The 27,139-nt window shown below is 41.9% G+C and overlaps 1 protein-coding gene and 1 pseudogene across 4 annotated transcripts in view; one reads left to right on the top strand and one right to left on the bottom strand.

Annotated features, from left to right (window-relative positions):
• The window catches only part of RASGRP3 (RAS guanyl releasing protein 3), a 98,867-nt gene that overhangs the window by 59,038 nt on the left and 12,690 nt on the right, over window positions 1-27,139 (top strand). For 3 of the 4 annotated variants that reach the window (XM_045580533.1, XM_036434773.2, XM_036434775.2), the window contains 12 exons: window positions 1,782-1,976; window positions 2,546-2,648; window positions 4,415-4,477; window positions 4,996-5,127; window positions 6,578-6,725; window positions 8,167-8,340; window positions 8,965-9,081; window positions 11,166-11,441; window positions 16,639-16,716; window positions 20,094-20,210; window positions 22,041-22,156; window positions 25,049-25,196. In XM_045580533.1, the coding sequence (XP_045436489.1) occupies window positions 1,907-1,976; window positions 2,546-2,648; window positions 4,415-4,477; window positions 4,996-5,127; window positions 6,578-6,725; window positions 8,167-8,340; window positions 8,965-9,081; window positions 11,166-11,441; window positions 16,639-16,716; window positions 20,094-20,210; window positions 22,041-22,156; window positions 25,049-25,196 (1,542 nt within the window). In that variant the 5' untranslated portion in view covers window positions 1,782-1,906. The remainder of the gene's footprint in view (window positions 1-1,781; window positions 1,977-2,545; window positions 2,649-4,414; window positions 4,478-4,995; window positions 5,128-6,577; window positions 6,726-8,166; window positions 8,341-8,964; window positions 9,082-11,165; window positions 11,442-16,638; window positions 16,717-20,093; window positions 20,211-22,040; window positions 22,157-25,048; window positions 25,197-27,139) is intronic. The other variant, XM_036434777.2, reaches the window with a different exon arrangement.
• Window positions 20,699-21,823, bottom strand: LOC118717715 (annotated as a pseudogene).

The raw sequence follows: 27,139 nt of genomic DNA, 5'->3' as shown, positions 1-27,139 counted from the left end.
CACAGACCCTGTCCCTCTCCGGTGGTCCCACTGATTTAATACAACCACTCATATGGACAAGAGTTTTTTTTCCTCTATTTACTCATGTGTTTACTGAAATTGACTATGAGTCCACTGAAAGCAGGAAAGGGACAATGATTTGTCCCTCTTATCAGCCTCAGTGCCTTGCCCAGGCCTTGAACATGTTGAATATTCAATGATTACCAGTTGCATAAATATATTTCAGGACTAAATTAGACATTGACTTCAAGCAGTTCATAACTTGACTCCCCAGGTGCCACATTTACCTACTAAACTGTCTAACGTGAGTAACTATCTTGCATCATGATGACATCTGGACTTTTTCCAAGCCCTATGTGGACCTGGCATCAAGTAATCACTCTGAAAAGAAAAGGATGGAGTGCCCTCAACAGGGATCCTTTCAGTATAAGCAGTCCTGAGAGGTTATTTCCAATCCCATGTTCCCCATGACAGTGCTGTAAACTGAGACAGCTGTCAGCACCACATTTTTCTTCTTATCTCTGCAACAGAAACAGTTTATAGCCTTCTTCTGAGATGGCGTGGAAGGGTGATATTTTTGCACCATAGTAGGCGCATAATTATGAGAGTTTATGATAACTATACTGGGGTGAATAATAAAAAGAGAAAAAGGAACCCAAAAGCTTGATTTTATAATAGAGTCCTGATTCTAGGCCTTAATAATTGTGTGGTTTTGGGCAATTAGCTGAATCTCTGTGAATCCCATGGCCTCATCTGTAAACTGATTATTATTTACTGCCTCACAATAATATTATAAAGTTCAAGTTGTATAATAAATGTAAAGAATTTGGTATAATGCCTGGTATATAATGTGAGTGTTTAATAGATTGTTTGTATTTTTACTACTACTAATAGTAGTGTTGATGGAATATTGCTCAGCCCTAATGAGATTTTGCCTTTTGTGACACCTGGAGACCATTATGCTAAGTGAAATAAGTTAGACAGAGAAAAACAAATACCATATGATTTCATTTATAGGAAGAGTCTGAAAAATAAATAAAATAAACAAACAAAACAGAACCAAATTCATAGATCCAGAGAACATTTTTTATGGTTGCCAGATGTGAGGGAGATTAGGGGAATGGGTGAAAAAGGGATTAAGATGTAAAAGTTGCCAGGGATATATAGTCAATACAGCAAAGGGAATATAGTCAATACAATTGTAGTAACTATGTGTGGTGTCAGGTGGGTACCAGACTTATCTGGATGATCACTTCACAAGGTATATACATGTCTAATCACTATGTTGTACACCTGAAACTAATATTCTATTGTATGTCAACTATAACTGAAATTCTTTAATTTTAAGAAAGGAAAAATATAATAGTGTTACTATTGGAGAACTTAGGCAAATAAAATTTTTAACCTTTATATGATCACTGAGGATAATGCTCATAAATATATTTGCAATTTAAAATTTATCTTCCTCTATATACTCATAATATTAAACTAAGTAATGTTTATGAAATACTTGGCTGTTTTGTCACTTGAGAATGGGAAGAAAATGTTTCCCCCAGAATGTTTCCATCCAACTGCAAAATGGGATGATATTTAATAGAGAACATCTCTGTAGACTCAGAGCATCATAAGGGATAACTTAGCAAACATTTTGCAATCATTAAGGTTAATACATTTCCCGTAGAAAGATAACGTTGATGAAAACAATTAGCTTTCTGGGTAGGAAAGTGATGCTTTAATGGGGTCTGAACTCTGGTCTGATAACTTTCTTTTTCTTTCTTTAGAGCCTTGAATATAACTAAGGATAGAGACCACCGCGAGGCACAAACATCACCAACCTGCATGATTATGGAGATGGTCTGTGTGCTGCTGAAAATGTCTCTAGTTTTTTGACAGAGGCTAACTAACCATGGGGTCCAGTGGACTTGGTAAAGCAGCGACATTAGACGAACTGCTGAGCACTTGCATTGAGATGTTTGGTATGAGTCTTTTCTGATACTATCACTTCCTCCTAGTCAGAGGCAAGGGTTGCTGTAGAGAAGAATTCAGTCTTCATATCTTGGTGCTTAAGGCCTTTTGATTGACCCAGTCTATCTCCCCAGAATCACTGCTCTCTGCATGTCCTTCCCTCTACTGCCCACAGCTAATACACTTAGCCCTACTATCTACATAATGATTCTGGAACATTCTCTGCATCTTTCTACCTGAATGTATTTATCATACCTTTTTCACTGAAATTCTGCTTCAGATACCATCTCCAATGTTCATAATACCATTCCTAATCTCCCCTGTCAGGATTGTGGTTTACTTTATTTCAGATTTAACTCAGGGTCTTGAATTTTCACTTGCTAAATTCTGGCAGCCCTAAACCAGAGTAAGGGTGAACCTACCTACTTAACTTGCACAAAAATACCAGTAGAAGTAGGAGGGAAATGATAATTAAGTCTATGAGAAATTTTTGACATTAATGTTTCTCTACTGATATTAGGAAAAGAGAATAGAAGTACTGTTACCTCCTCACCCTTCATCTCATTTTATTTTTTAACAGATGACAATGGAGAGCTGGATAATAGTTATTTGCCAAGAATAGTTCTACTGATGCACCGATGGTATTTATCTTCCACTGAATTGGCAGAAAAACTTCTCTGCATATATCTTTTCAACTACTGTATAATCATAAATCAAGGTCTGTAGTTATGTAGATTGAGTGTCTAACCAAAGCCAGTAAATTAAGATGAATAAATAACCATCAGCCAGTTATCCAGCTGTTTTGTGAATATATTTAGACATCTAGACAAAACATCTGGATGGTGGAGCAGATAGTTGCCTATCCATCTGGATGTTTTGGCTCTACTTGGACATAGTGCTAGATATAAAATGAAATAGGAGCTCTAGGCTGAATGTCTCTAACCTGCTTCAACATTTCTGCTGTGAGCACAATGAATGAATATTTGGCACTCATTCAGGATCTAATTCGTCCCTTTTAGAATGGCAAAATGCTGGACCTAGAAAATATGATTTAGACATTCAGAAACGCCAGCCAAAGTAATATGATGTGGCTCAGGCACAAACACCACCTAAGATTTTATATCTTTCCTTACTGTCAAGATACAAAGAACATTCTAGCAGGTTTATTGTAATTTGTTGACTGATGTTAATTTCAGGTTTCCTTCGGACTTAAGAGGGGGAAAAATATCATTCTTGAAGGGTTTCTAGCAGTTCATCAGTTGTACATAATGCAGTCTTAAAAGATGGTTAAAAACCAAATGACTGAAAATGGTCTCACATTTATAAGGACATTTCATTCTCCAATGTCTAATGTTATCATATAATCGCTAACATTGGTTCCTATAGTCTCTGCCTGCTTCATGCCCAGGGGCCCTGCAGATAAGAGAGAGGCCCTACTGGGCAGGGGAGCCCAAGAGGGGGCGGGCCCATGGAATGGCTTCCGCCTGCTTACTTCCAGCTTCCTCCGCTTTCCACTTCTTCCCTCCATCTTCCCACAGCCTCCAGGCAGAAGGGGATGATGGAGAGGACAAGGGGACATTTCAGCCTGAAAAGAGGTCCCTGGAAGTGAACAGGATCCTGGTTCCTGGTGCCTCAAGGTTTCTAAGAGTCCCACTACTGAGGGTAGCCCACAGGGAAGGATGGATGGAATTGTCTCAGTCTGGTCCCATCTCTCCTCAGGATCCAAACACTGTCCAAAGAATGTGCCCTAAACAGCATGCTCATCATTAGTATGCCTGCTAATAAAATGACACACATATTAGGATGGATATTTAGACATAGTATAGCCTAATGTCTGAAAGCACCAATTGTATAACAGTTGAAACTGCCTGTGAGCTGACATTTCTTTAGATTTTCCTCCCTTTAGATCACTAGCTTCTGCATACTCACAGTGCCTGGCCTACAGCAGGAGTTCAGTAAATATTTATTAAAGACAGTGAGTAAATAGACCAGAATAAATTGCAACACACCCTGTGTATTAATATACCTGCCAATGTCATTTTTAAATATTAAAGACATTAAAGTACATATATAAGGCATTAATCCTAATTATAAAACTTCAAAAAAAAATTTCCCCCCCAAAATGGTGCTTCTATATACTAACAGTTTTAAATGATATCTAGTTGGTAGCATTAGTATAATTATAGCTGACAGTCATCACTTGGTAAGGGCTCAGAAAGGTAAAATTTTGTAAGTGACTTCTGTTCTCGACTAAAAAAGGACATCCCAGAGCAATAAACTATTCAGTGCTGACATCATCAGAACACATTTCTCTTCCCATTTGAATGCCCACATACGCCAAAGGTCCCTAGTGCGGCCCTCTTATCAGGAATTCATCTACATTGATCAAAGCTGCAGGGTGTCTGCAAAGGAAAAAAAATTGCCAGGAGCTTTTCTTTAACCCGTGCACGTATCGAAATGCCAGTGGAGAAAGCTGTGACGAGTTTCGATTAAAGATCTGCTACTTCATGAGGTAAGTATACTCACAAGTTTAATTGTCTTGTAGTGTCTGCTTCTGGTTGACACTCCTTTCCCCCAAGAGGCAGACCCGGTTTGACAAGGAAATGGACTCAGATTCCCTTTGGTTGATTTTGCTAAAATTGGCCCTCCTCTGTTCTTGGGGGTCGAATTTATCTTTCTTTGGAACTAGGGCTCAAGCAGAGATAAATGTGAGTAGAGGATGAAATTAGCCCTGAAAGTGAATCCTTCTTTTCTACTCTCTCACCATGCACATTCCCACCTACTTGCCATGAGCCGAGAAGGGTTTCCTTCTGGAGAGAGTCAGAAAGAGGGGCTCAGGGTGGGGCAGGATTTGGGTTCTTGATTAAAGGGAAAGGGTGAGACTCAATGTGATGGGTAGGGGATAGGAGTTGCTAATAGGGGTGTGGTCCTAAATTCTCTCTTGAATGCAATCTGTAAAATGATACTATAGTTTACACAGAGGTCCAGCTTGAAATCTTCTGGTCATGAAACATATTTGATATCTTTTAGGTACTGGATTCTGAAGTTTCCTGCAGAGTTTAATTTGGACCTTGGTTTGATCCGCATGACCGAAGAATTCCGAGAAGTAGCCAGTCAACTAGGATATGAAAAACATGTCAGTCTCATCGACATATCCAGCATGTAAGAGTGGCCCCAAGTTTCTTTCAAACATGATGAGTCCTCTGTTTGGGGGAGGGGCTGGTGACGACCTCACTAGACCTCTGTTCATGCCATTTCAGAATCCAGGTGTGCTTCTTCGAGAAAGTCTTGCTGCCGTGAGCATCGTTGTACCTGATTCATCTTTCCCAGCTTCCATTTCTTTATTTGTAAAATGGGATTCATACCTTTCTCATAGAGTTATTATGCGCACCTAATCAGTACATAAGGCAGTAGGTAAAAGCAATTGGCATGTATGAATGCTCAATATTTTCTAAATGTAGTGAATGCCCCCCCTACGCCCTTGCCACTCATAGTGTGGTCTCTGGATAGGCAGTATTGGCATCAAGTGGGAGCTCAATAGAAATGCCAACTCTCACACCAAAACCAGTTTGGCTCAGTGGATAGAGCATCAGCCTACGGACTGAAAGGTCCCGGGTTTGATTCCAGTCAAGGGCATGTACTTTGGTTGTGGGCACATCCCCAGTAGAGGGTGTGCAAGAGGCAGCTGATCAATGATTCTCTCTCATTGATATTTCTAACTCTCTATTCCTCTCTTTTCCTCTCTGTAAAAAATTAATAAAATATATTTTTTAAAAAAGAAAAAGAAATGCCGACTCTCAGGCCTCACCCTAAACCTGCTAAATTGGAAATTCTGCTTGAATAAGATCCCCAAGTGATTCCTATGCTCATTCAAGTTTGAGAAGCCCTATACCATGGTGCTTCTGAGGTCAGCCTGAGGCTGTACACATGTTGACCATAGTTGTGCAGTGAACTACTTACCTGTTACTAGGAATGTGGTGCTAATTAGGATAGTGTTTTATATCAACCAGTTCACTTTGCACAGAGAAAACTATTTTATGACCCTAAGTACGGGTGTTCATCTTGCAAATATGTGTTCTTTATTTTTCTACAATACTTCTTCAAGAGTGCCCAGGAATCATTGGGGATGTTGTTAAAAATCCAGACGATTATTCAGGTTCATTCCCAGTAAATCAGAATCTCTGGCAGTGAAATCAGGCCTCTTTCTTTATAACAAACTTGCCTGATGATCCCTATCTTGCCAAAGTATGAGAACCAGCTTCTAGTGATCCCCATGTGCCTTAAACCACTCCCTATATATTGATAAACTCCCAAATTTACAGACCTAGTCCTGACCTCCCCCTTATATTCCAAACCTTTCTGGCCACCAGAAAGACCAAGTGAGAGATTCTGGATGGATCAGTGCAAATCTACCCTGTCTGGGAAAACAACTTGAAGTTTATGTCCTACTGGTGATGGGTCAGTGGTTTTCTCTTCCAATACCCAGGACCGGGCGTGTATTTTGCACAAGCCCCTGGAGGCAGACCAAGAGTTACAGAGTCAATAGGTTAATAACTTCCATTGAAGGAAACGGGCTCTCGACACACTGACCAGCCTCACTCCTCTTTTCTAGACCGTCCTACGATTGGATGAGAAGAGTCACACAGAGGAAAAAAATCTCCAAGAAGGGGAAAGCCTGTCTGCTGTTTGACCATCTGGAGCCCATTGAGTTGGCGGAGCACCTCACTTTTCTGGAGCATAAATCTTTTCGAAGGATCTCAGTAAGAAATCTGACATTTATTCTTCCAAGGATAACAACCTCCATGCCAACTTTCCTAAGAGCCGCGTTTTCATACCCGGACATGTTGGCAGCCTCTGTCACTGTGTTCTATTGGAAAAGTGCCCTTAATTCACAGGAACAATCCCTTTCCACCGAAAATAAATATTATCCTGTCTTTATTTTATGGCGCGGGAGCTATATTTCTGCTGCTGTATTTTCAATGTCCCCTTTCATAGGATGAAAGCATGACTTTCTGAACACCCAGTGCCGATAGAACCATTCAAGATTTATTTAGGTCTGCTGGCTTCTCCCCAGTGAACATATTTTGTTAGGCCCCCTGTTAGGGGGGAGAAATATTTATTTAGGTTGGGATTTGTGTAAATGCCTAATGATGGGTGTAGGTTGAACATAGGAATTGAAGGCTTTGAGGAGAATCTCAGCATCAGAGTATTTGTTTTCCAGGGATGGAGAACCTGAATTAAACATTTCTTTCCTAGTCTGTCTTGATAGCTTTCCTTCTCTACCCTTTTCTCACTTTGGACTGTGGTCTAGCTACCTACTCCCTGCCCACTTGTTATAATAATATTTCCACAATGGTTGGTTGGTTACAAGCAGCCTTTGTCTCTCTCACCAAGCTCTGGGGCGGTCACTCCTCCTCCTTCTTTCCCAAGATGCCAGGGAATGAATTACATTATTTCTTGCAAAGAAGAATAGGAGGTTAGAATTATAAATTTCTGAAAGACCGATTCTTTTCACTAAGCAATCCTACTTGGATGGGCCCTTTGACTGACTCCCGGCAGGCAGGCTATAAGAGGAAACCCCCTATACTCTTTATGTGACAGAAGGCTTGTATATATTTGACAACATCCATGCTGATTTTCTGAAAATGTGTCTGTTTTACTAAAGAGCTGTCTTACTTCAATTACTATTTTTTTCCTGGAAAAATAAAACATTGATAAAATTTGAAATCATTATATTTATATCCATTTCCTCCTTTTTGATGTATGCCATCATATCTCAAACTTGCCTGACCACTGGAATCACCAGTTGTGGGTGAAAAATGGAGATTCTGAGGTTCTTTCTCTGAAGATAATGACCCTGTGGGTCTGGGGTGTTCCCAGAAACCCCTATTTTAGCAAATGCCCCAGGTGAATATTATGACCCAGCAATTTTAGGTTTCACTAGAATGTGTCTTACCCCTTCCTCACCCTACCAACACCCTCATGTGTACTAGTAATGAGTGTATGTCTGCGTTGGGGAGTGAAATACAGCCAAATAACATGTTAAAGCTACATGTGTATCTAAACTTCTAAGATGCCACTCAAATGGGAAATGAAAGAAATCATTGTGCTATAATAAAACAATAGCTCACCTCTTTCATACAACATGCTAATTTCGCATTTTGCAAAGACTTCATTATAATTCCGAGTCTCTTTTACTAGTTTACTGATTACCAAAGCTACGTCATCCATGGCTGCCTGGAGAATAACCCAACTTTGGAGAGATCTATTGCTTTATTTAATGGAATCTCTAAGTGGGTCCAGTTGATGGTTCTGAGCAAACCAACCCCCCAGCAAAGGGCAGAAGTCATCACAAAGTTTATCAATGTTGCCAAGGTATGTACATTTGGTCATGAGACTGGAGTTCTTGCAGCATTCTAGATGTCCATGCACTCTATTGAGAAAAGTCATTGGGAAAACTTGGGGTTCATAATATAAAGGGAAATTAAACTACTCATACATGGTTTTTTAAAATATATTTGATTGATTTTTTTTTTTTTTTTACAGAGAGGAAGGGAGAAGGATAGAGAATTAGAAACATCGATGAGAGAGAAAGATTGATCAGCTGCCTCCTGCACACCTGCTTCTGGGGATCTACCTGCAACCAAGGCACATGCCCTTGACCAGAATCAAACCTGAGACTCTTGAGTCCATAGGCCGACACTCTATCCACTGAGCCAAACTAGTCAGGGGAACTCATACATGTTTAATGAACAACTCATATTTCTCTCATGCAAAAAAAAAAAATTGCTTTTTAATTGCTTTTAATGACCTGAAAGCACTGTTTTTATGCGCAATGTTTGATATATTTTCCTAATGGATTTTATTTGCACTTCATTTTAAAATTATTTGTCCTATGCCCTTGTTATCAAATTGTGTATGCATTCACCTGTAATTCAGAAAGCACAGAAGAGTTCAGAAATTGCTAGAAAGTATTGATGTTGACATTTTTTATTGCAGAAGCTCCTTCAGCTCAAAAACTTTAACACCCTGATGGCAGTGGTGGGAGGCCTTAGTCATAGTTCCATTTCACGCCTCAAAGAGACCCATTCTCATCTTCCTTCAGAAGTTACCAAGGTACAGTGGCTTGGATGCTAATGCTGAGTAAAAACATTCATTCGTAAACTGTTTAGGGGTAGGACACTCTTAACAAAGGTCACTGAGAGGGGAGTGTTTTCTTTTTAGACAATGGTGAGTTACACATGGGGGATGAAACGGGAAGGGGATGGACATGCCATCTGAAAAACGGGTTGGAGGTGGTAGCAAGTATCCGAGGAAGAGTACCTTGAATACCATTACATATTGTAGTTGTACATATTCAACAAGTATGTATTTGGTGCTTCCCAGGTGATAAGACACTGTGATGCAATCAGGGACTACAGGGCGAATAAGACAGAAATCATTCCTACCCTGTTTCCCCGAAAATAAGACAGTGTCTTATATTAATTGTTTTCTCCCAAAGTTGCGCTAGGTCTTATTTTCAGAGGATGTCTTATTTTGGGGGGAAACACGGTATCATCCCCTCCTCAAAGGAAGTCATTAAACACCTGCTCTACTCATGGCACTATATTCAATTCAGCAGAAGATGCAATGGAAGCCAGAGACACAGGCCTTGTCTAGAAACTCCTCAGATTTATTGCTGATTTGTCAGGAGTAAAAGTGTATTCTTAAAAAATGATGACTTCCCAAATCCTCTGCCAGGTATATTTTTCCTTACTGAACAAAAAGAACATTTCCTTCTTATGAAGAGATTTCCTTGTAAGAGTATACTTTGCTGTATCAGTAAGGACACTTTCAGTTGTACGTTTTTTAAAACTCTTGAAATGGCTTAAACAATAGGGAAATAGATCATCTTCTCACATACCTGGAAGTCCAGAGGCAACGCTGACTTCAGGCATGGTCTGATCAAAGCTCTGGCTATGGTACTGCCTTCTTCTGAGTATCAGTTTTTATTTTGTTTGGTTTTGTTGTTTCATCAATGCAGAAAATTAAACTCTCTTGTTCATGCAAAGCAGAGACAGAGAACATTTCTTGAATTAGCTTTGCCCTGTGGAATTTAAGACCTTCTCTTTAGACATATGGGACCAGCTCTAGTCATATGTCTACTTCCAGACCAATGACAGCCGCCAGCGGAATGCAGTGTATGAATTGGCTCTGTGTTTCTGAACCAATCACAAGCCAGAGGGGTGGAGTTATGATCATGGTAAATCAGAACCCATCCTTGGAGCTAGGGATGAAAACAGCTCCCTCAGAGTCACATGGGCTGCTTTGGAAAAGAGTAGGCTGATCAAAATTAGAGTCTGTTAGGAAAGTCTGGTTGCTGTTAGGCAATCAATAATAACTTGTCCCTATAAACAGGAGGATGTAGACCACAGAGCACTGGCGTCTGACCTCAAGCACCGCACTCACTCCAAGTATGATAGGGCTCATTATGTGTTTTATTTTCCTTTAGCTTTGTACTGGATTTCAAATAAAGAGCAAGACATATTTTTTATTAAAAGTTTTTAATGTTGGCATGATTGCAGACATTTCTCTGATGAAGAATATGAATCCAACATAATAAGAAAGAGGCTCAAAGAAGCTAGGTACCACCCGTGTGTGTTCAAAAATTACTTATTTGAACTCCCCTTTCTTATAGAAAAGGGAACTGAGGCCCTAAAAAGTGAAGTGACTTGGTCAAGGTCACCCTGTGAGTGGCAGAGTTCAAAACCACAGCTGTCTCACACCTCAGTGTGACATTTCCTACCCCATCCTGTCCCAGATTAATCTTCAACTAATATATCTCAAATACAGCTTTCTTGGAATAACTAGGAAATTTTAATATACTACCTACTTAAAGATAACATAATACATGTATGTATTTGTGGACCATAATATTTTCATTCATTATAAAATACATATATAGATATGATATTGAACATCCCAGCTTCCCTAATAGGTAGGTGGACGTGTGGGCTATTTGCATGTTGTAGCAGAATGGAACAGGCTGTCCAACTCCTATGACATTTTTCTTGTTCCTGTTTAACATTTCCTTGTATCAACATTGGTGCAATGGATACTTCTCTCAGTAGCCGAGGAATTTCCTAGCCACACACTGCGGGCCTGGGGATGGGCAAATGGGAAGGCTTGTCTGAAAATTCTTCTTTTCCATCTGTTCCCAGAACTGGAATGAAATGACAGAGCTGGTCTCCTCCAATGGCAATTACTGCAATTACCGCAAGGCCTTTGCCGACTGCGAGGGCTTCAAAATCCCCATCCTTGGTGTGCACTTGAAAGACTTGATAGCAGTCCATGTCATTTTCCCAGACTGGACGGAGGAGAACAAAGTGAACATTGTGAAAATGCACCAGCTCTCTGTCACCCTGAGTGAACTGGTCTCCCTGCAGAACGCCTCCCACCACTTAGAGCCCAACATGGATCTGATCAACCTGCTCACGGTGAGTCCAAGGGACTGGGGTGTGTGCTAAGAACTCTTCCTCCCGTTATGTCCCAGGGGATGAAGAGAGAACTGTCCCTGCAGTTTACCGGGGGTGCAGAGGGTAAGGGTGAACTTCCTGTCAGTAGACAGGGAGAACTCTCAAAAGATGAGAGGTGGGGATCCCATAGCCTTAACCACATGACTTAAGGCGCAATTTCTGCACCTGCAGCTCTAGTTTCTCAAATTCTTAGGCCCTCCAGCACGGCCTTCTGCCCTTCCCTTTCCTCCATCACACTCCTTAATAAATCACCTCCTTCTTTATGCCCTACTCACTGCTTTTCTTTATCCTCACGGCTCTTGGTGAGGCCTGGAGCAATGCAAGGACCTCCTTTGTGATCTGCCCTCACCACCGGTCTCCCCCAAACCCTAGATGCAGTTCCCAGCCTGATACGGGAAGCCCTTCAGGACTCATGTTCTGGCTCTCCGTTTGTTATCATGCAGCTCCATCCACATCACAGCTGCCTTTGAGGGATAGTGGACTCCGTATACTTTCCACTATGAACTGCTGCCTCTGCTTCCGGGCCTGGCACTTTCTTGGAAAACCCCTTCCCTCCCCACCCCTGTGATTAACCCCAATCCAAAAGTGCCTATTTTTCGGGTGCTTTCTCTGTTTTCCTCCAAAATATGAGGACATGTGATGTATAAGTGATGTATAAGTTAGGTAAACAGGGGCCCCTGTTTACCTGACTTATACATCACATGTCCCTGGCTCCTTTCACAAAACCTGGCATATTTAGGAGCTCAATAGGTGCTGTACTTATTAATGATGGGGGTTGGACAGAAGTTCACCAACCATTCATATTTTAGGTCACCTTTGGCTGGGGTCTGGATCCTAGCACCTTTAGACACAGCAGGTGCATAGAAGAGGACTTTTCCCATTGGCTGCCTCTTGGTCAGGGGGACAAAACTGAACCAAATTCTCTCATCCTGGCTAAGCAACTTCTCTGTATAGGTTTCTAACACTGTAGCATCTGAAGTTTGGCTGCGATATTGAATTGACTTGTTTCCCTTAATTGGCCATGGAAAATAAAAACAATACTCTGTCTGAAGCTCTGAGAGCCTAAATCCCCTACAACTGCGGCACCAAAATAGAATGTGGTACCCAGACCTTCTCCACAACTGTTCCTAGAGCACATGATTATTTACCAAAGAGGAGAAACCCTAAGTGTACAAAACGATGCCAGCTGTACCCTTAGTATAAAGCAGAAGTAGCCAACACACAGAAACACAAATCTCTTGGGGTTGAGATCATGTGACAAATAGTAAACACACAGACGTTCTCTATTGGAGAAAGGGGGAAAACCTCACAAGAATCTAGGCACCTGCGTTTACTAGTATTCACCATTTGCCTTGTAAATCTGTTTCCATGAATAGGTGCCCAGACTGGCACCTTCCAACAGATGACAAACCCACAGACACAGGTGATGTCTGCAGACCGGCCTGAGTTTCACTTGTCCCTGCCTGGGTTGTCTCCATGAGGTGGAGGAGAATCTCACAGAGCAGAGGCCTACGCCTAAGCCAGTTTCTCATCCAGGCAAAAGTCCATGGTGGAGTAGGGACATTACTTTTGAGTTATAAATGCAGCGAGCAACATCACAACATCACAACACACCTTTAGAGAAATATAGGAGGATTTATGACTTAAAAACTTTGGGGATGCAAATCAAAACTCTGACCTGTAGAAATAAAAGCTAAGAAATAACTCCTTTTGCTATGAAGAAAAGAAAAAAAAAAAAAAAGGATGCCCCGCCCCCCCTTTCTCTCTTTCCCCTCTACCCCCATCCTCACCCCTGACAAGCATTTACTCTGTAATGTGCTGGCATTTATTTTATTTTGCATCTGTAAAAATTAAGTAATCTCTCTCTTTCTCCATGGACGTATAAAAAGTAGATTACAGAACAGAATCTGTGAGGGCAGGACTTTTTATCACTGTCACTTTAGCCCCTGAATGGCCCTGGGCGCATGAAGGAAGGAGGACCGCTCCGCTGTTGGGGTTCGGACTGTTCTCAGGGGAGGTCTGGAGAAGACATTTTTATTGGTGTCCCAATTCACACGCAAGGAGCTTTAAGAGCTGGTGCTTCTCGTTTCATGGCACATAAAATAGTCGGATGCTTTTCATAATATTTTTAGATCTGTCAGATACTTTTACCAGAGCCTATGCAAATAGCTGGAAAGTCCCTGTAGTTTTACAGTCTCATAAGAAAAAAAAGAAGAGTTGCAAAAATGGGGAGCTGGATAGTTTGGTGATCAAGTGTCTTATGTTCCAGCTGTCCAGTGCCAGCCATGCAGGTCCTCCCGTCCAGACTGAATCCATAGCCACCTTTTGCCCATTGGCTTGGGCATAAATGCAGCCACCTGAAATGGTGACTCAGAATGTTTTTCAGAAACAACCCAACTTAAAAGAGCTCAACACAAGCACATATTTTTGAAATCCCATTCACAAGCTGCCCGTATTATTATATAAACATGGGGTAGGGGGTTGATCAGGTCTTGGTGCAGGGCCTTTGTGAAGCCCCTAGGCCAGTGGTCGGCAAACTCATTAGTCAACAGAGCCAAATACCAACAGTACAACCATAGAAATTTCTTTTGAGAGCCACATTTTTAACTTAAACTTCTTCTAAAGCCACTTCTTCAAAATAGACTTGCCCAGGCCGTGGTATTTTGTGGAAGAGCCACACTCAAGGGATCAAAGAGCCTCATGTGGCTCAAGAGCCGTAGTTTGCCAACCATGGCCCTAGGAGATCCAAAAAGACAAGCAGGATCACAGCTGGGAACGCAGAGAGTCGGCAGGGTACCCAGAGGGCAGGCATGGCCACTGATAAGCACGGTGGCTGCTGCACTGACTGGAAACCGAACCCTGCCGTCCCCATCCGTGAGGCCCTCCAAACAAGCCCTGTTGGACACATATTAGTGTGTTTAACCTTCGCCACAGCCCTGGGGGGGGGGGGGGGGCCAGGAGGAGCTATGATTTATGATTCCTTTTTATAGATCAGGAGACTGAGATTCAAGAAGACTCATGGCTTGCCTAGTTCACACCACCGCAACTAGGTGGGGAGCAAACATTGGGAGAAGAGCAAAGTACTTCCATCATAGATGCAGATACCTGTCCGTTTGATATGACAGTACCCAAGGATGTTCTGTGTCTTTCCAGAGAGCATCTCCCCCGTGCGGTGTGTGGCTTATTTGGATTTCTGGTTGGATGTCTGGTCCTGCTGTCAACTCCTCTCTAGCACCAGTCTTTAGAGCAGAGTCAGGAGCACAGGAACATGCCCATCAAAGTCCCCATTAACTCTTTTTTTCTAAATATATTTTTATTGATTTCGGAGAGGAAGGGAGAGAGAGAGAGAGACATCAATGATGAGAGAGAATTATTGAATGGCTGCTTTCTGCACACCCCCTCTTGGGGATCGAGCCGCAACCCGGGCATGTGCCTTTGACCAGAATCGAACCCAGGATGCTTCAGTCCACAGGCTGACGCTCTATCCAACCAGCTAGGGAAACTCTTTGTTTTCTTTTCTTTCATGGTTAACTTAGTTTATTTTTCTTTTCCAATTACACTTTACATTTGATATTATTTTGTATTTCAGGTACAAAATAGTGGTTAGACAATCATATCTTTACAAAGCATTCCCCCTTTAAAAATATATTTTATTGATTTTTTACAGAGAGGGAGAGGGATAAAGAGTTAGAAACATCGATGAGGGAGAAACATTGATCAGCTGTCTCCTGCATACTCCCTACTGGGGATGTGCCCACAACCAAGTTACATGCCCTTGACGGGAATCCAACCCAGGACCCTTGAGTCCACAGGCTGACGCTCTATCCTAGCCACTGAGCCAAACCAGCTAGGGCACAAAGCAGTCCCCTTGATATTTCTAGTACCCAACTGGCATCATTCATAGTTATTGCAATATTGTGGACTATATAACTCTTAATAACAAGGAGTTCAGAAGGAAGACATCAATTTGCTTTCCTTCTTTGTATGGAGCATTCACAGTGTGAGGCAACACGCTGGGACATTCATTACAGAGGCGGGAAAGCTAGATGCATAGCCACTTTCATGAGGCTTGGGGACTAGCTGAGTCTTCTATTGTAGATTTTACAAACTGGTGAGCACCTGCCCACGACAGATATGTTTTATTTGGCTCACGTGGAATCATAACATTTTGTTTGTTTGTTATTAGTTGCCAGGCCTTAAAAATTGGGATATTCCATATAAAACTCCAGATTTCTGGCTCCTTTTGACAAACCAGAAGACATGGCAATTGTCAGGCTGCCAACAGTTTGTTCTAGCTCAGTAGTGGCTGCCTCCCATTTGTCAGAGGCCACACCATTCCTGATGGCTTCCCTGCCGCAGAGATCCAGTGTCAGATTCCACTCATTAACACAAATTTTCCTTGTTGTCTACCTAACAAGAAAGACACCCAAGTCCATCACCCTGGCAAAGACCAGTTTTCCCAATAAGATGTTGTTATGCCAGTATGGCTGTCAAAATATTCCTTTTGGGCTCACCAAGTAGAATCATGGAGTTTATTTGGTTATTAATAGTTGTTGGCACACACCATGCAATATAAATTTGAATTATGGCACCAGATAAAATTATAGATGGGAATGAAGCTTGTGTATTATCCATCATCATGTGTAATCAATAAGTAATCTTATATCCTCTTGAAAAATAATCCCTTTCAGACATCCCACTTCACTCTTCTAGGGGGTGGCTGGCTTCTGAAGGCAGTAGTTTGTGATGTGGGGATGGTCCTCGTGGGCGAAGTGGCAGAGCCCCTGGGGAGGAGAGTGACTGTTGTTCTGGGGAAGGTGGAGGAAGTGCACATTCTTTGTGAGCAGGGTGTTCATGATGTGAAATAATGCATGGGCAATTTCATAGGAAAGTCGATTTTATTATGTTTAGGAAAAACCTTTAGGTTGTCAAGTCTAGACAAAGTAATTGATGCTGATTACCACACAAGGTTTATTTTCCCTCTTTTTTAATTTCCTTTTCCACCTCTGCATGCCATCTTCATACTGCTTTGCATTCACTCAGATGATTAGACATTGGCTTAACCATTCCGTTTGAAAAGTATATTGTATATCGGCAATGCAGGTAAATAAATAAATATGAGCCAACATATTTATTTATCCATTCTAATTTCTTGTAGCTCTCACTGGACCTCTATCACACAGAAGATGATATTTATAAATTGTCACTGGTGCTGGAACCTAGAAATTCTAAATCGGTAGGTATTGCCTTCTCTCTGAGAATCCGTGCCCAGCACCGCAGCTTGTCATTTACAGTAATTGGCTGTTGCAGTGGGGCTCTGTGATCTAAAGATTGAAGAACTTAAACATCTATATTATTCCCTTTTTAGCAATCACAGCTTAGTCCTGACAGTTTGAGAAGTATTTCTTTACATAGGTCAATAAAGAAGAACATTGTTTGCAATTGCTCTGTGTTACTATTGATCTCCTCTGGGTTGTGTACCCTCTAAGATCTCACCTACATCTAGGACCAAAAAAAAGGTGAACCATCACGTTAAAGATCATTAAGATCCTACCAGGCTTTAAGAAAAATTCCCATTCAACATAAAATTAGATTTAATACATTTTAAATACCCTGATCATCATCCATGACCTTTGCTGAGTCTAATAATGATTGACTCAGCTCAGAATTTTAATATTACATTGGATGATGTCTTATTTAAATGATAGCTGACTCAGTAAAAAAAACAAAAACAAAACATTACATAATGAGACTGAGGAAAATGCATTACTGAATGAGCACTTCTCATCAGTTTTAGCAAGTGGAGTATCTCTTAGGTGTGTTTTACACTGATAAAATAGAAGACCTGGGTGGATTTGAAATTCACAATGAGGATGAGATTGTTTGCATGTTAAAGGAAAAAGCGTTTCTGTTTGCTTCTTATACCCATATCCTGAGATCAGTTTTTTAATAAAGGTCTCATGCGCCTCTTTCCCCCGGTTGAACTCTGTGGCAGCAACTCCAACCCTAAGTCTGTCCATCCACTCATACCCGCAGTGATTCTGCAACCGGAGGCTGGAAGAGGCAGAATGGCTGTCAGCACCACTCTTTGGTTCTGGGAGTGCATGCACATGAGTCCGAGTCAGCTGACCTGGTAGCATCTGTTCTTAAACTAGTGAGGGTGACGGTTCCATCAGCTCTTCACTCCGCCAGTCCCAGAGGCCCATCTCCTAGGGACACTACTGAACCTACCCTTGTGGGCAGATACAGCAGAGACAAAGGGAGGAGTGAGGACCCAGACTCTCCCAAGTTACCACAACTAAGAGACAGCTAGAGAGAAAGGCAAAGTCAATGTGGAGGGAGGAGAAACGGGTTCGCCCCTTCCTCATTCCATAGCTCTCATGGGGTGAAGCTGGCCAGGGTGTGGTTGGCTGTACTGACCTGTGGGCACAGCATTTCCACCTCAGACACCTTCCTTTACCTACGACCAGGTACCTTCACTGCTACCTATTGGTTGTTGGATGCCTGGTGGGGCATCCTATGCATGTTATTTCATTAGCTCCTTGAGGAAACTGAGTCTGGTGAGCGTAGGTCTTCAGTAAAGAGTAGAGCTGAGATTTGGCCTCATGCCCATCTGTCTGCCAGTCTGTGCTTTTTCTACTGATGGGGAAATGCCCATCATTTCCCCATCACCCCTTGTGGGAACAGCGGCAGCTCAACCATTTTAGCATGCTTGCCTGCTTTGTGCTCTTTAGATCCATGTAAGTTTATTTTCAGGATTTCAAGTTGTTGTCGGTTTGGGGAGGCATGTCCCTCAACCCTGAAAGGTCTTCTTGCAAAAGAAGAAACTTTCAAAGCCCCTTCCACACACTGAAATCCTGTGAACCTATAAACCACATGTCTCAGTCCCTTTCTGTCTCTCTTAATGGGATGCTACCCTCTTGGATGCTTAGTGTGTGACACATGCTGGTCACAGGAGAGCGAGGCGCAGGCAGGACTATGTTCCTGAGAGTCTGTAGCTTGGATGTGCTCACTGCCTGTGTTGGCCAACCTTGCCTACTCACCGGCCAGCTTCACTGAGAACCTTTTTCTGTTGTTCTTAGTGGGTTCCTCCAGCCTCACTAGATCTTTGTGTTTTACTATGTTTCCCTGGTTTTACACACGACCTCTAAATCGAACAAAATACTTAACAGTCCCACTTAGAGAGTAAGTCCAAACAATGTAACAAATATCTATGTTCTAACAGCATAGTGCCCAATTGAAAAAAATAATAATACCTATATATTGAACTAAAATATTTTTTATTTCATTCTTAAATGACCACAATCACTTACTAATGGATGTGTGTGCCTCTTGGGTTCTGGTACAGTTTCTTAAGTATTGGAATCAGATTGAAAACTGCCAACCTTATTTCTTGTTCCATGTTGACGTTTTGTTTCAAGACCGGAAATCAAGGTGGTACTGTCTAATGGGTGGCTGGTGCACTACTTTAAGCTGGTAGTTTGTGTGGTGTCTTGACAGATACGGGGTATCACTGTTTTTCCCTTGGAAGTTAGAAATATCTTTGGGTACTCCTCTGAATTCTCTGCAGTACTGCAGGCAGGGTACATTGCCTTGTACAGTTTGGGAACTGTGGGCTCATCCTTCAACAGATCAATGAAATGAAAAGCTTGCTAGAAAGAGCCATAATGTGGGAAGATGAGTGAGTGACTGTCTGTGGGAGTGGCTGTATCCAGAGGGCAGGTAAATTTTGGTCCTATGGTAGCCCGTAGGATGCCACCAACATCCACCTCACAACAACCTTAGGGACTTAAATCAGCACATTTACTCTTCAATTTCTCTTGCAAAAATGTTTATCCCCAATTTAGTATCAAATAAAAAAAACAACAAAACACCTGTTAGTACAAGTTTGCATGAGTACAGCAGCCAAAATATTTACATCATGTGGGGTCCCGTGGAGAGGATGTAAATGGAACAGCTGGTCTCCCGATAGGATTGTGTTTTTCTTTTGTGTTGTGTAAACATGTTATGCGTTATCATCAACATCTTCACCACATTATTAAGTGAAACTGTCTTGCAAGAATATGGAAAAACCTGTGTAGAAAGTTCACAAAAGAGGGCTAAGGGGACCTAATAATTGGACAAATAATTAAGAGAGATGCCGTATAAGAACATAAACTTGGCCAACCACTGGCAACCACTTACTGCACACACCTACTAATTACCACTAGCACCAAGTATTAGAGAATTAGATTAATACTGGTGTTTCATATAGTTTGTATTATATAGAAATCTGTATGGATTGTTATATTGAGGTTTAAGGGTGTTTTTGTAATATTTAAGGAACTTGGATAGGATTTTTGGATGGGCTGGGAGAGCAATTATTTTTTCCCATTTAAAAGAATAGAATCTAGATTCCTGCTAAGCAGAATGCACCATGCAAAGATGTATTTCATTACAGGTTAGATTCCATTGATAAAAGATGTTTGTTTTCAAAATATTTAAGTGTTGCCCACAAGTAAATTTTTACTGGGATTACTAGTATACAAAATGTATATGTCTTTCTCAGTGTCCCTGGTCCTAATTGTTCAAGGCCTCAGATAAAGTTGAAAAAATGTGTGTGTTTTCTGTCAGCAGCCTACCTCCCCTACAACACCTACCAAGCCCGTGGTGCCCCTGGAGTGGGCATCAGGAGTGGTGCCAAAGCCAGACCCCACAGTCATCAACAAGCACATAAGGAAGTTAGTTGAGGTAAGTGGATGAAGGAGTGTTAAGAGTGAGCACTAGAAGGCCCATTTCTCCTTTCAGAATATTCTTTGATTGCCCAGGAATCAACCGGAGGCCATGAAAACAGCACCATCACCCCAACCCCCACCCCGGGCAGGTGCAGGTAAGAGCAATTTAGCAGACACTTAGCTCAACCTGACATCAGCCTCTTGGGACAGAGTCTCCAAGAAAAGTCCCCTTTCTCCTCCTTGTCAGTCTGTTCTCACGTGCCCAAAAATACTCACAGCTACTTTCAGTTCCTTTCTTTCTCCAGCGCTTGACACTTCTGTCACTTCCCTGCAACTTGAGAGGCTGTTTGGGATCATCTACTCATTCCGAACCCACATGGGTCACAATAACATGCCCCCGTACACTGGCTCCCTGAGCGTAGGGAAAGATCCTGGACGTTGGATAGCTGCTCTTGCTGTAGGCATCTGGGACACAGCAGCATGATGTCATCTAGCAAAGGAGCATCACTTAAAGGGCAGGGCTCTGTCAGAGCTATCCACACAGAAAGAGGAGTAGCAGCCTAACCGGTTTGGCTCAGTGGACAGAGTGTCAGCCTGTGGACTGAAGGGTCCCGGGTTTGGTTCTGGTCAAGGACACAGGAGGCAGCCAATCAATGATTCTCTTTCATCATTGATGTTTCTATTTCTCTCTGCCCTCTTCCTTCCTCTCTGAAATCAATAAAAATATTTTAAAAAGAAAAAAGAAAGAAAGAAGAAAGAGGAGTATCGACGCCAGTGTAGGAAAAATGAAAACATTTGTTGTGACGTGACCAATTCTGTGCCCTCAAATTCCACACCTATTTCATCAACCTCTTCCTCTTTGCTCTCCTCTTCTACAGTTAGACTCTGTTTCATTAAATGTTTAAGACAGTTTCATCTGGAACTCTGAATTTCTCAGCTGTCCTTGCTGAGATAAACCCTTGATCTTGGTTTCCCCAAAACTGGGTAGATCTCTGAAGCTGAGCTCTTATAGACATCTGGATAAGTGATAACAAAGAGGATATTCTTAGATTTCTAGATAGTGACCCTAGGAGCCCCTGTAATCTCTCAAAGACCCCCTTTGGGCACAGCCTTCCATGACTTCTTTTCACTTAGCCTCTGTTTTGCTTTGCTGGCTGGCCCTTCATGGATTTCAGCTGCTGCCGCCAGTTGGGCTTGTGTGAGGTCTTGTTCCTCCAGCTCTGGGACTGATTCATCACTGCCAGCCTCTTCTCTGGACCTTGTCTCAGCCTGGGCTGTAGCAGCTCCTGCTCTGTACCAGGGAGGTTTCTGTGGCTTCACTGACCATCTGCGGGGACCACAGAACCCAGATAGCGGCAGCCTCATTCCTTCTCTCATCCTCCACTGTTCTCAATGCCTCCACTTCTGTTTGAACCTCAGAATTAGTTTGTTCACTTAAAATGATTCCCACTGGGACTTTGATTGGAGTTGCATTCAAAGCATACTTTACATTTTGAAAAGTTTCACATTTATAGCTTTATTTTCTATTGTCTTGGTATTGGTATTTGTGAATTCACCAAACTTCACTCCTATACAACCCTGAGGTCTCCATTTAGACTTATTTTCTCCAGGAAACTTTTTTAAGGCCATCTCTCCCACCTCATAGCACTGCTTTTATCATTAGCATTGTACTTATCTTGTTATACCATAAAGGCCCTTGGTGTTGTTGTTTTTTTTTAATCTCCCATGAGATTCTAAGCTCCTTGGTGGAAAAAATAATATGATAGTTATCATTGCTTTCCCAATAAGAAGTTCAGAGCCTGACTTGTAAGTGGTCATTCAATAAATATTTATCTTTCCTTTGTAGTCTGTGTTTAGAAACTATGACCATGACCACGATGGGTACATCTCCCAAGAGGACTTTGAAAGTATAGCTGCCAATTTTCCCTTCTTGGATTCCTTCTGTGTGCTGGACAAAGATCAGTAAGTCTTAATTTTGCTATATTTTAATGCAACTTCCCTGAAGCAGAAAATTATTATCAAAAGAGAACAAGGAAATCGTTCATTTACATCTTGACAACTTCCATCCTCGTGCGTTGCTGAGTCTAACTTTTCACTGAATTTTCTCCTGGTGACCATGAACAGGACTGGTTGGATGGAATCGCAGGACAGTTCACATCGTCAGTGCTGAGTACAAGCGCCCACTTGCAAGTTAGCCCAGCTCTCCATTTCCCACATTATTTCTACTGTGTAGCTAGTTCATGAACCCTGAAACCTCCATTAAAAAAAGTAGAGGATAAATAGGGATAGGGCTGGCCTGGTGCAGTTCTTAACATCAGTGAACCTGGAGGCAATCTTCAAACTCACCAAGAAAGTAAGATTTAAATTTTTTTTTTTTAACTTTTTGATTACTTCTAGTTTTCATGAGAGCAGGTTATGGCTGCAGATAGCCAAGAGTACACCCAACCATTTTTTCCCTTTCCGGCTCAAAGGTTGTCTTGATTAAAATAAATAAATAAATAGATAAATAAATAAATTTTCTTTATCTTTAAATAATTCTTGAAAAATTAAATGAGTGTAGAGGCTAAAACCCAGCTTATTGTAAAAATGATTAAAAAATAATTGCTAAGAAAGCATGGCATTAATAATTTGATTAATTTTTAATTGTCTGAGATTAATTCATAGCTTAAAAATGATCCATAATGAAATGCTGGATTTTATATTGGTGATATGTCCACATTATGTCATATTAAATTCCTCTGATATTTTTGTTGGTGTAAGAAATTTTTAAAAATTAAAGCTGTATGTAATTCAACATATCAAGGAAAGCCTTGGTACTTTATCATAAATGTCTTAAAAACTTAATTCATCTTTATTATATATCTAGAACAAATAATACTTTAAATGAATTAAATTATTAAAAACAAAAACTTCCTTTATAAAATAAAAGTTAAGTTGCCCACAAGCTGCCCACTTCTTCCCTTTGTTTCTATGAGTAGCACATGCATAGGACATAAACTTAAAATCATTTCCCAGTCTTTATTTATTTTTCTCTGCTAATACTTTAGATGGAACTGAGACTTTGTAGCAGATATACAACTTTTGTTCCCCACCAAAAATGAAGGTTTGAAGTATTTATAGCTTACATGATTTCTTTGGTTAGACAGTCAAATATGTTGATTTTGAGAGGAAAGTGGACCATCCAGGAAGAGATTCTAGCAGGTTGCTGAAGATGTAGCACTAAGATTCAGGGGAATAGTCAAGGCTAGAGATGTAGAGTGTGACGTCTTCAGCCCAGTGGTATAAGTTAGACTCCCAGGCGTAAGAGCCAAGATGGGGCGCGAGGAATGTGATTTCGGAGACTCCTCTCCCCACATTTTAGAAGCTAAAAGGAAGAAGTGGGTCCTGCAGAAGAGCCATGAAAAGTGGTGGTGGTGGGGGGGGGAGAAACACAGGCATCCCTGTTCACATGCCACCAGCAGGTGAACAAGCTCAATGAATGAGAAAAAGCTACTTGAGGATGTCATTGTGACCGTTTCAATAGAATGGTAAGGTTAGAAACTTGATCATATGGAGTAAGGAGTAACGAATGAATGGAAAAAAATGTCTAATGAATACTCTTTTTGAAAACTTTTGGAATTAGAGAAGAAAGAGAGAAAAGACAAGTATAGTCGATGGAATCGGGACTGAGGAAAGATATTTTTAGGCAGTCCTGAGCATATCTGTAAACAGAGGAGAAGTGGGTGGAGAGAGGGAGCAGAACCTGAGGAGGCTAAAGGGGGTAGGGGGGAGCAAGACTTCCTCTGAGAGAGGATGACTCCAAGAGAGGGTTACCAATGGCAGTGGCCTGGATGGTATCATACTGAGTAAATATGAGAATGGTGGGTCCAATGATCAGTTTTCTGCCTTCTTCTTGCATTCTGATTCTTGCACAACTGTGTTGCAAGGCAAGGGCTAGAAAGGAGATGTCCTTCTGGAATCTCCTATTCTATATAATAAAAAGGTGATATGCAAATTGACTATCATGCCCTTGCGCAAGATGGACACTCCCATGTGGTCACAAGATGGCCACCCCCATGTGGCCACAAGATGTCCATGCCCATGTCATCATAAGATGGCCGCCCCCATGTCATCACAACATGGCTGCCACTAGATGGCCAGCAGGGGAGGGCAGTTGGGGACAATCGGGCCTCCAGGGGAGAGCACTTGGGGGCGATTGGGCCTGTAGGGGAGGCAGTTAGGTATGACCAGGCTGGTAGGGGAGGGCAGTTATGGGCAGTAGGGCTTGCAAGAGAGCATCTAGGCATCATTTAGGCTGGCAGGGGAGTGGCTAGAGAGGGATCAGGCTGGGAGGGGAGTGGTTAGGGGATGATCAGGCTGGCAACCAGAAGTAGTTAGGGGCAATCAGGCAGGCAGGGAGGCAGGCAGGCAGGCAGGAGAGCGGTTGGGATCCATCAGTTCCGGATTGTGAGAGAGACGTCCGACTGCTGGTTTAGGCCTGATCAGACATCCCCCAAAGGGTCCCAGATTGGAGAGGGTGCAGGCTGGGCTGAGGGGACCCCCCCCCTCCAGTGCACAAATTTTGTGCACCAAGCCTCTAGTTTAGTAATAAAGGACACTTTCTGTGCTATGGTGCACAGGACACACACACACACACACACACACACACACACACACACACACTCTGCTTACTAAGAAAGCCTTCAGCACTTCAAATCTATGAGAGGCTCTCTCCCCTTCCAGATGTAACAGAGAAGTGAACCTTCCTCACCTGCTTTCAGCCACAAAGGTTTGGGGGAGTAAATGATTAAAGTGTGACAACCACTTTGCAATATGGTATTCAAAGATCCCTCCCTTCTTTGATTCTCTTCACAGGGATGGCCTAATTAGTAAAGATGAAATGATGGCTTACTTCCTGAGAGCAAAGTCCCAACTACACTGTAAAATGGGACCAGGATTTATCCATAATTTTCAGGAGATGACCTATCTCAAGCCGACCTTCTGCGAACACTGTGCAGGATTTGTAAGTCTGTCTCCCATTGGTTCCTCTTGTCTGTGGTTATTTGTGCCGCATTGTGAGAAGGTTCACTAAACAGTACCCATTGACCGCCTTGGATCAGAAGTTAAACATGGTGGCTCCCTGAAATTAAAAATGAAACAAACAAACAAACAAAAAAAGCAAGACCTGCAGGTTTAGTTATGTTCTTTCTAGGGCTACAGGGTTAGCCAAGATAGGGAAAACTGGTGAGCCTGTTAACTCCAGTGAGCAATTTCTCCTACTGAATCCCTGCCAGGCAAACGTTCCACCCAGTGAGCCCTGGCATTCATCACTAATGCTTATAAGTAGTGCAATTAAGGAGGATATTCATCTTAGCCAGTTCCTCCCAGTTCTTATTTCATATGGTGTCAGTCACTAGAAATCCATCATAACATGGCTCAGTAATTTATAACTCAAAAAGGAAAAAGACCTTTTTGGAGAGAGGAAGGATATAACATTTACCCAGCACTTGAAATACTTCCGTAGACATTAATGTAATTAATCCTCATTACTAGCTGTGACATGGGCATTTGACTCTCTCTATTTGCCTGTGAAGGTAGGAGGTCCAGAGAGGATAGCCTGGGTTTCCTAGGATTGCACAGCTGATGGTCACCAGAGCCGACTCAAAGGCAGGAATTCTGACCTGAATCCTGTGCTCTAGCTGCACCACTGCAACAAATGAAGATTTCTCCTCCACATTTAATAAGTCTTTGGCAACTAAGATCACCTTTGGTCCTGCCATTAAACAAAGACTTCATCTTCTAGTTGATACCCAAGTTATAATAAGATGGAAAATGTGGCACTCTACGTAAGAGTGGCCCAGCAGCCAAGAGAATACAATTATTGTTCTTGGCTCAGTTATGTTAGCTTCATTCAGCCATCCAGTCCCACTGTTGATCCATATTGAATTCACAGCTGATAGTATATGCTACTTCTAAATTACATTTTCCCCATCCCATCCCATTCTTGAAGAACTAGCTTTGAGAGGTCCCCAAAATAGGATTTTGTGTTTAAGCTTATACCACGCTGACAGTGGATATATAACAAGCAGCGGTTACCTCAAAGATGGCCCCAACTAGTCACAGCAGCTGATGTGGTCAAGGGCAAGTCCAGCCTCTCAGCCTACCCCAGGCAAAGAGAGTTTCTGTAAACTTCACCACTGGAATTGCATTACCTGACCACTTGATCATAAAAGAAATCTGATTATAACAGATTTCTTTTTTGTGTTTCTCTCTTCTGGTGGGAATTTTTGCATGGATGTAGACCTCAAAGGTACTGAGGTGGGAGGAGGCCATGTGTAGCTCTCAATTGCAGAGTGGGGCTCAGCGAACCTGTTAGGCCATGGCACAGCTCAGCTTGAAGTCAGGTTGAGATGTCTGTCTTTTGGTGAGTTGTGAGAGTTGGAAGGCCCTTATCAAATCTCAGGAGCTTATCTCTGCTCTCCAGTCCTTCTAGATGTCTCTCCATGAAAAGGACTGTCACCAGTTCTGTAGAAACAGCACAGCAGTATTTCTGGGGTGCATCTACACTCCTCTCCCCAACTCATCAGAGCAGATTCGCTGGCGCTAGGTTCTTGATGCGGCTGTGATGAGGTAGAAAGCTCTGCACTTGGAGTCAGGAATCCTGGCTTTGAATCTCACCTCTGCCCCTTATATTAACTCTTTGTTCTTGACCAAGTTATTGGCCATCTCTTCGTTTTCCTCTCTGTAAAGGGGGTTAATGCTTACCTGTCATGTTGCGTGTCACATAGCTCAAAGAAAATATATATTTTATATATTTCAGTGTCCCTTGATACTTTTGGAACTTAATGAAATTAGCTATTAAAACTTTAATATTTTATTTTTTCAAATGTATTTAATCATTGCTACAATTTGACTTGATCTTTACTCACAAACATTTTTTAAAAGCCCATCGGTTTCAAAGGGATT

Source organism: Pipistrellus kuhlii, unplaced genomic scaffold (assembly GCF_014108245.1).
Source record: "Pipistrellus kuhlii isolate mPipKuh1 unplaced genomic scaffold, mPipKuh1.p scaffold_m20_p_13, whole genome shotgun sequence".
NCBI lineage: Eukaryota > Metazoa > Chordata > Mammalia > Chiroptera > Vespertilionidae > Pipistrellus > Pipistrellus kuhlii.
This window is presented reverse-complemented; position numbering and strand designations above follow the sequence as displayed.